We start from the raw sequence: 9,690 nt of genomic DNA, 5'->3' as shown, positions 1-9,690 counted from the left end.
CAAAAAGCTCCGCATATTTGACACCCCGTTTGATGCTGGCTGTGAGGAGCTCCAGGTCCGTAGTTGGTGCATCTAAGGCGGCGTCAGCGGCTGCCTGTGCGACAGCCATCGCCATACAATTACGCGTAGCCGGAGTGTTCACTTCGCGTAGACCCAGAATGCGCAACAGCTCCCTCTCGTTGACGGGTTCGACAGGAGGACGCGGCTCCAAGGAAATTGGGTGCCGGTCCGAGGACCGCAGCTGACTCAGCAATCGATCGCAACGAATCCGCTCCTGTCGTCGCTTGGTTAATAGGGCCGATCCTGACAATCCTGGCGCAGAGCCCCGAATCGTCGCCGCCTGTTGTCTAGCCCGCTCTCCAGCCGTGAGCTTGGAGACAGACGGATGAATACTCGGTGCCACGTCCACAAGCGACTTGTCGGCCACAACTAGTCCTGCTGTGGTGGAGGCCCTTCCTATTGTGGAGACCGGTGCCGACAAAGAACTGTCAGGATCTACATCCTGAAGGACGTGATACCCACCTGAACTGGAACGAGGCAGATGCACCGAGGTCTGTGGGGCGGAAACCGCGCGTTTCCCCCCTCGTTTTGGGCGTGTCAACCAGGGGTTTTCCTTTCGTAGGCGCAATCCCGGTTGTGATGGCTCCGCAGGCGAGCCCTGGGCAGCGTTGACCGGACGGTTGATCTTGTCAGGGAGCGGGAGCGTGGCCTCCTGAGGGGCACTGGAGACGTCCGCCGAGACCGCTGGCGTTACCGCTGCCTGGGCCGCCACGTCGGCCGATCGCTGTGCTTGAAGCCGCCGTCCCGCCATTTGACGCATTTCGTCCGGGCTGCTAAACGGTTTGGCCATGTCTTCCACCCCTTGAAGTTCCTCCGTCACCACAATGCCTCCCGGCCCACGCAATTGTGCGTCCCTTAACTGACACTTAGCTGCCGGATGCCCTAACATCCCGCACTGCAGACATTGGAACCGGGAACCAACATCCGGGTGCGTAATAATTATTACTGTCTCAATCCAGAGCAGGCGCACTACCCCTTGCAAGAAAGTCGGACACCCAGCAAGATGGAAGGTGACTCTCCACGTCGTGGACGTCCGCGAATTCGGAGTACACGTGTGAATGTCCTCAATCTCAAAATATGCTGCAATTTTGGACTGTAGATAGGCCGCAATGCGCCCGATCTCGTTAAAACGAGACACGTTAGATAGAAGCACCGTGTACTCCATACGCGAGTGCCCCGCACGCCCATCTGCCCTCCTCTGATTAAGCCATACCGATCCCTGCGCCGGCTAATGTGCGTTCTCCAACACATAAACCCGTTCTTGGAAGGGGATATGAACATCTTGTAACTGCGTAGACGCCTCCCTCGAAAAAATAAACAAAGTGTATGCTCCTCGTTGTGCGGTTATAGCTGATAGCCTTAGTCAGCCCTAGCAGGCGGTGAACCGCTGGCAAGCTGATCGTTAACAACTCGGCAGACTCCAAATTCATCGCCGTGATCGCTTGCGTAGTCCGCTTGCTGACCGGCACTGTACGACCACAAGAGAGATGAAGGACAAGCTGGCCTTCCACCTGCACTTGAACTGTGCTATACAACCACAGGCGCTCCTTACTGTCCAGAATAGCCTTAACAAAATCCGGTATCCGCCGGCATGCTATCATTCCTTCCGCTATCCCCACAATGATACGCCATTCGGCATCCGTACCCTCGCGTAATCGGTTGGCGCCAACTGGCCGAAGACGAGCGGTGCAAAGAGCCTTAAGAGCCGCCGACTCCTCGACTGAGAATTTTGCGGGATCAAACATGAAGTCCTCGTAGACGGTCTCGACTGACGTTGCTACTGCGGCCTCGGCCTGCTGCGATCCGAGACGTACCACCTGTGCCCACTGAATGGGAACCGGAGCTGTGGCCCACTTATGCTGGCTGGCCAAGCGCCGAATAATCTCTGGAAAGGCCCATTTTGTTAGCACAATCTCCCGACCGATCTTACGAGCCATGCCTTTCCAGTCTGCGTAAGTGCCTGGATGCTCCACACAGACCTGCCGAAAAAAGATCCAATAATCGACCTGCTTCCGGTCCCTTAAGCTTAGGAAAGCGTTTCCGCCCGAGCGGCAACGCCTCCAACCGAATAGGGAGTCGCAAAAACTCAAGAGTGAACAGCTCTTGAATCATAGGCCTCCAAACGACTACTTGACTTGGACCGTGTGATGCCTTCATCTCACCGACAAGCGCGTCAAACATGTCGCGTGCGGTCACGTCGGGGCCTGCCCCCACCGGATCACCTGGCGGCACTGTCGCCCAAGACGAGGTAGATCCGTCACCCCCAGGGAGTGCAGGTTCCTCAGGACGGGAGGGGGCCCCCTCACCCTCTCCGGGAGGGGGGCGTGGCGACGGTGAGGTGGCCGTCGTAAGGTAGATGCTGGCTGTCGCAAGTCCGTGTACGATTTATACTCCTCCACCTGATCAGTGCAAATTGAAGAGTGACGCCGCACAATCGTGTCTTGAAACGATTGGCAGGGTTGATTTAGACTTGAATTATCCAATCAATAGAGCTAATGTCTTATTGCTTTAATAAAACCAAATTTGGTATTTTTGGAACTATTTAAGTCAAAATAGTGAAGATAATAATTTTGCACTCCTTTTTTAATTCTACTCATTGGAAGTAATATTTATTCTCCTCTTATAGGAATAATACTTATGTAACGGGACACCCCGTTTCATTAAACGCTTAAGTATTGGCAAACTTGGAAAAGTAACGACATCGTACGTTTAGCATGCTTTATGACCAACTACCGAAAATGTCAAAAGTTTCTTTTTTGAGGAAGCTCCACTCGGTTCCCCCTGTTTCGAGCGCAGCCTAATTTTCGAAGCAACTGTCTATTGTTGCATTGTCTGACAAGCGTACGCGTCGTCAGGCCGTATGAGTGTCGTGTGAAGACCTGTTGCTGTCGCAACAGAGACAACATACGGAAGCAAACAACGAAAACGGTCTTCAAAGATCAAAAGAATAAGTGGTATTTAGTTTATCTGCAGCTTAACTAAATACGAAACGCTGCGCTCCACACAACAAATTTTAGGTAGATCACGCATTTCCAAATACAAATGCTAAATTCGCCAAGTTTAACCTTTTCGCCCATGCAGCAAGTCGGTCGCTGTATCTTCAACACTTTCAGCTTTCAACACTCCTCCATCGGAGGCTTCTTTCATTTGTCTATCATCTCTTGTCAAAACAGCCTCATTTAAAGTCCATTCATAAGTACGTATTACACAATCAATCCAAAACTACTTCATACATGATGTATCAACCTCGTATGTTCCACAAACTTCACTTCGATCAATTATTCGGTTCCATCTCGCTGACGTTCTGCTTTAGCCCCCACCAGAATCTTTAGCTCCTCCTGTCTGGGTGCTGGTACCACTTTTGTCATTAAATCAGCCGGCATACGAGAGCTTTCAAAATAGCTGGGCGTTATTATGTCATTTTTAGCATGTGAGCTCACGAATATTATGCGCACATCCACATGCTTCGATTTAGCTGAAGCTCCATCTCTTTTAAGCTGGTGAAGCGCCGCCTGATTATCCACGTAGAGGGCCATAGGCTGTTGCTCTCATAATCCAAGCATATGTGTTACCACCACTGATGCTGCTGTAAATTCTGCCTTTATTGTCGATAACGACACACCACCTTGTTAATTCGCCAACCAGCTCACCGGCATTCCATCAACAGTGATCCAGCAACCAGTGATTGACTTTCTGTCCGTTTTATTAAAGCAAAATCAGAGTCAAGATAGCCAGTAATGTTTACCAACTGATGACCAATATTATCTTGCCTCATTTGTAAATGCAGCGATTGCTTCCTTTCAAATATCGCGCAATCCTTTTCGCCAGGTACCAGTCGCCTATAGTCGGACGGTGTATTCTTCTAGAAGCTCGGTGTACTGTGTAGGATATATCCGGTCTGCTGCAGCGCGACTATCACAGCCAACTTCCCACCAAAGATTGAAAACACTTAACCGTTATCTTTCCATCTCGATCATTAGTCGGCAGCTTTTATGCCATCAAGTTGATCTCGTTCACTTCTTCGCCGATAGACGTGCGAACGCCACGTGCTTCTTCCAATCAAGTATCCTTTAGCTTTTCCCGGATTGTCACTTCTTGATCGATATCATACCCATTTTCAGGCACATAAGAATTGCGCACTCCCAAGAAATTTGTCACCTCCCAAAGGTCCGAAAGGTTCTTTAAATCAACGAAAAAATGTCCACGAGATTTGAATTCGTTGCAGTCACCAGTAGAGTGTCTACGTAAATCCAATCACTACAGTTTGTTTTTCCAAACGTATCCAATACACACACGTGTCGGTCAGGCACTGCAATAAAAAAACAATTGAGTAGCTTTTTGTGAGATCATATGCTCCACAAACGCCCCGCTTGCATAAGACCGTATAGAGCCTTGTTCAGCTCCAAAGCGAGTTCACTACCTGACCCAAAAACTTTGGCCAGGTAGTGCGAACCTGTCAAAAGGAACAGTGGGAAACGGCGATGTGCTAAGAGTTGCGTGCGCCCAAAGAAAACGGAGTCTGAAACTTAGTGCGTCTACCAAATGACGTGAGTAGCCTGCATACAAAATGGGTTCCAAAACCAAAAGGGAAGCTAATGGTGCTTTTGAGCATTTCAAGGCCAGGCTGGCAGCGTGTGAAATTGAACAGATTTTTGGTCGAGATTACAACATCACTTTCGCAGCAGTTATGGATTGGTCTAGCGTTAAGTTACTATTATCCCTGGCTCGAAAATGATGTTTGCCAGCCATACACGGAGATATTCCAAACGCCTGCGTCAAGTCCGAAAATGAATCTGATTTAAGCATTTACTTGCGCATATCAAAGGGGATTTCGTCGCACCTTTGCTTTCACAACAAGAACATTTTTTATCAAGTCGACGTCAAAAGCTACGTCCTTTCCATCACTGCTGGTCAGAACACGCTTTCCTCCACGCCTGTTGAGGGCATACCCTTCTTTTGTCCAGTATTTCATAAGATATGAAATTGTGAGTCAATACTTTGGCGTAGTACGCATTCGTTACTTCACAATCTTTTGTTTATTAAAATCGTGACATTCAGCGTCACGCTTCCTTTTTTGCTAATCCTGAGCGGTTGTCCATCTGCTTGCGCGCACATGCCATCGGTATCTTCCGAGTCGTCGAGCCAAGATTCATCACCAACCAAGTGACGACTGGAAACCGCTATTCAGAATCCATAGTCCATCGTCACCTTCCAAACCATCTGAATTAGGCAATGTTAGATCGGCATCATCACTTTCTTGCTGTATCATTTTAGTTCAGATTGCTTTTAGATGTCCCACTTCTCCACCGATATAACATCGCCTTGTATCGGAGACCTGACGGTCTTGAACAGCACCGACGACTTCTTTTCCTATGCGTTATTTACAGCACCTGACTCCCACGCTTGAGCAAAGTGTGCTAATTCTTCCGCCTGTAAAAGATAGTCGGTTCTTCGATCATCCACCTTTGCCATCAACACAATGCGCATGTCACGGGAGGCATATTAAACAATATTGTTCAGTTCTAGGTAGTCGATGCACCACCCGATGCTTCAGCCACTGCGTTCAAATACAGTAGGTGGTCTATCCGCGACTTTCTTGAGTGTTTAGGGCGCGTAAATAGATTCATCGCTTGGGCTGGATTAATATGATTTTTAAACGCCTGCAGCATCCGCTCCATAGCATACTGAAGAGTAGGTGTTATATTCCACGAGGCGCCGATCTGCTTTTTGAAGTAACGCTCGGTCATTCCTACCAGATGGTATCCGAATAAATTTACATCTTCTGGCCAAGAGAACCACACACGCCGATTGAGCAAGAACAATCTGTCTCACAAATCGTCTTCCTTATTCCAAGAAACCAGATCCTAGACCTTGATAGAACTCCTCACCGTTAAATGGTTTCATTTTGAGTTATTTTGTTGCACATCGAGGTACCTCAAAGTAGCTTGCGTGCCATTAAAAGCAGGTCCAGGCATATTTATACCCGCCCTACCATTTCCTTGCATACCTCTGACATCTGCCACTCCTCCGCCAGCAGCAACATAGAATCTCTGATGACCGAAATCATGTACACCATATCCAGGCTGGCGCTCACCATTAAATTGTGGGGGGTGCATCGAGATGCACCCTTTTCTCTACATTCCTTTCAAGATCGCCCGTCTACGAATTCAAGTGCATCCGCGGTCCTCATCCCAAAGCTGACTCAAACAAATTCGAATTTTCGTCTGGGCTAACGAAGCGATCTTCTGAGACCCTTCTATCCTTTGGCCCATCGCAATGTCCTTCCGGAGCTCAGTCTGCAATTCCGTAAACATTCCAAACGACCAGCTAGCCCACGCATGAGCTGCAACAATTCATACTGATCACCTTGGCCATTTCGCTTCCCTTCTGATGCTGGCCGCTGGCGCATCTCCACACCTCCTTCAACCTTGCTTTACTCTTCTTTTTCATCTAATGCCCTGGCCCTTGGAAGGGCAGGGACAGGGGCAGCCGCAGGAGACAAATTATCATATTCGTCAAGAGCGAAACCGTGACCAAAGCCCGCCATCGGGCTCATAACCTGTTAAGTCCTGTTGCTATCACGTTAACAACGAACACGGTCTTCAAAGATCAAAAGAGTGGTGTTTTGTTTATCTGCAACTAAACTTAATATGAAACGCTGCGAACACAACAAATGTTATGTAGACCACGCATTTCCGTTTACAAATGCTATATTCGCCAAGTTTAACCTTTTCGCCAATGCAGCAACTCGGTCGCTGTATTCTCAACACTTTCAGCTTTCAGCATAAAGTATATGGCCACTTGGACAATTATATATATCTAGCCTATGGAGCACATTAGTGGTACACAACACGATAGCAGCGGCCGCCACCACGGTGCGCTACACTTGTAACGGTGTGCATCGTTACATGAAATTAACACTTAAAGGTTGTTAATTAATATATTATCTAAAAGGTCAATAATATTAGGAAAATATTACTTTACATGGTAGTATTAAAAAGCTTACTCATTGGTAGATATAATCCATTATATCTGCTTTCTCCGCGATTCAGTCAGCGTTGGACGCGCGTAAAGAGAAAGACACATAAGACTTTTAGTACATAAGCAACTGTTTTAAAGAGAAGACTTCCTCTGTACGTACTAGTGTACGTGAAGTGACGTGAGGCACCACTCGCACTGAGGCAGTGCGAAGTGGACTTGTACTGAAGCAGTACAAGTCGTAGTGCCCCGTTACAACAATGCCTAAACATCCATACCATATGATTATTGGAGCCGCAACACCGAGCGAATGATATTTGCGGTTCGTTAGGAAAACTATGGTAGCACTTAATGCTATAAATGTGAGCAGGACGTCCACGAGCAGGGAAAAAATCTTTGCAATTACGTCAGATTTGGATACGGCTATGCCGTTCAAAGCGTGCTTGCCCGAATACAACATTCCGTGCCGCATCAACATCGCTAAAACTTACGCTTACAAGAAGAGAGGCGCCCTAGTTCGGAGTATAGAACACGTCGTGACGGCGAGGCCACAAATTAAAGCAGTAACAATGTCGAGAGAGCGGGTTGCGAGGATTGAAAGTGTTCACGATAAAAGTGAAGCTGTTGACGAAGCTGTCTTGTTTGATCAGATTACTGTTAACGCGGCTAAAGTAAATTTGGTCGATAAGCAACCTTCTTTGTTGCGCAAGCCCGGTAATATTGACGGCGTAACAGCTACAATTTTGCTAGATTGTGGGGCGTCGACAATGTAGTACGTCCTGGATTTGCCTCTCGTGTTATTAGTAAGCACTGATGCCAATCAAAGCAGTTTGATGGGTCTCTTACCTCACTGGCTGAGCTAGCGACAGTTGAGGCGATAGTGCACACCAGCAAAGGCGTGTTTTTGAACATGACCTTCGCGAAGACCCAGCTAGATGCAGATTAGGATGTGATTTTAGGTATTGCGTGGCTTCGCAAATACGTCCCGCAAATTGACTGGACATCAGGTCAATTTGTGCTTCAGACCCATCCCAATTTCGGTAAACAGAAAGTCCCAGTGAGGGGTGAGCAGATACCTAGCGACGCCGCTTTCAGGCCAAGCGCTCAACAGCGCAGATCGTACGTGCCCAGAAATCAATACGCTGAGCTGTTTGTGGTCAAGTCTGCTTCTGATATAGTGGACGACAAGGTCCCGGGTTGTCATGGCGGTCTTATAAACGAGTACGGCGACATATTTTCAGCTAAGCTACCAGACGGACTCCACCGGCATGCGCGGTTCAATTCGACCTCGAACTGAAATTGAGTGCAATCCCAAGTTCACGAGGGCCGTTTCGTCTCTTTAAGACCGAGCAGGAAGCTCTTGACGAAATCTTCGTTTCTGAAAACCTTAAGAAAGGCTGGATCGAAGTGTCAAATTCACCATGTGTGTCAAACATATTTGGCATTCCAAAGAAAGACTACGTTACGGAAAAGCTTCAACCCGCGGTGAGTGGCTTCGATCGGGAGACAGCTTGCCGCCGATTCGCTGGGTCATTTATTAACGCTAGGTGAATAGCCAAACCAAGATTCCCAAAATTTCGTTTCCTGTTATAGAAAAACTCTTTGACAGGATGGCGATGGCACAGTGTTCACGGTGATTGACTTGGCACAAGGCTACGGCCAGATGCTTGTTAACAATACAAGTCGTCACTATACTGCGTTTCGAACGCACAAGGAGACGTACCAGTGATGCGTCGCGCCGATGGGATTAGCCGGAATGCCGGGTGTGTAGTCAAGCCTTATCCGCGTGTTGTTCGATAAATTTGACTTCGTAATTGCCTACACATATGACATCTGTATTTTCTCTAAGACGAACGAAGAGCACACAAGACATCTGAGCGAGGTGTTTAAGGTTCAAAAGCCATATGCACCGAAGCTCCTTTGGAAAAGAAGCAAAGCGGTTTCAGGACATGTAGTTTCCAGGAACAGCTTAAGCGTCGACAAGCGCAAGACATCGGCTATTTAAACAATGGCACAACCAAACTCGCGAAAGGAGATACTAAGTTTTCTCGGTCTGGTCGGTTACTACCGGCGCTTTATATATGACTTTGCCAAGATAGCGCTCTACTTGAGCCAGCCCGTTAAAAAAAGACGTACCATGGAAGTGGTCGGAGGATCAAGACAAAACATTTTGAAAATTAGAAGTAGCGCTACAAGAAGCGCCCGTGTTTTTGAGCTACTGGACTTTGCTAAACGGTTTATTGTCACAACGGGCGCGTCAGGATTATGCATGTGCGGCGTTTTATCCAAGCTTACGAATGTATACGATCATCCTACCGCGTTTTTTTCCAAAAAACTGGACTTCATGAAAAGAGCTGTCCGACCAATGAACAAAAGTTACTCGCCATCAAGACAGCTTTCCGAAAGTGGCGTCATTATCTATATGGCGTGTAATTTGATGCATATACAGACAACAATGCGTCGTTGAATGCTTCACCAACCAATAGTCTCGCCGAAAATGGCGCGTATGCTGACCTTTTTCTCCCAATACTCTGGTCCAAAATTTAGCTGTGTCGAGAATGCCACGCTGCATCACGTCAAAGGAACTTCCAACGTTGTTGCCGATGCGCTATCGGGTGCCCACTAGTCAAAGCGTCATTCACTTACCTCACC

The 9,690-nt window shown here is 47.8% G+C and overlaps 2 protein-coding genes across 2 annotated transcripts; one reads left to right on the top strand and one right to left on the bottom strand.

The window, feature by feature from the left end:
* Positions 1-6,227: 6,227 nt before the first annotated feature.
* Positions 6,228-6,435, bottom strand: CCR75_008891 (uncharacterized protein; the record flags this gene model as incomplete). Its single annotated transcript, XM_067966938.1, is given in 2 exon segments — positions 6,228-6,403; positions 6,420-6,435. 2 exon segments carry the CDS (start codon positions 6,433-6,435, stop codon positions 6,228-6,230), a joined length of 192 nt encoding a protein of 63 aa, XP_067817757.1.
* Positions 6,436-7,607: 1,172 nt separating this feature from the next.
* Positions 7,608-7,811, top strand: CCR75_008890 (uncharacterized protein; the record flags this gene model as incomplete). Its single annotated transcript, XM_067966937.1, has 1 exon — positions 7,608-7,811. One exon carries the CDS (start codon positions 7,608-7,610, stop codon positions 7,809-7,811), a length of 204 nt encoding a protein of 67 aa, XP_067817756.1.
* Positions 7,812-9,690: the final 1,879 nt, after the last annotated feature.

This window comes from Bremia lactucae, linkage group LG11, assembly GCF_004359215.1.
Source record: "Bremia lactucae strain SF5 linkage group LG11, whole genome shotgun sequence".
Taxonomy (NCBI): domain Eukaryota; phylum Oomycota; class Peronosporomycetes; order Peronosporales; family Peronosporaceae; genus Bremia; species Bremia lactucae.
This window is presented reverse-complemented; position numbering and strand designations above follow the sequence as displayed.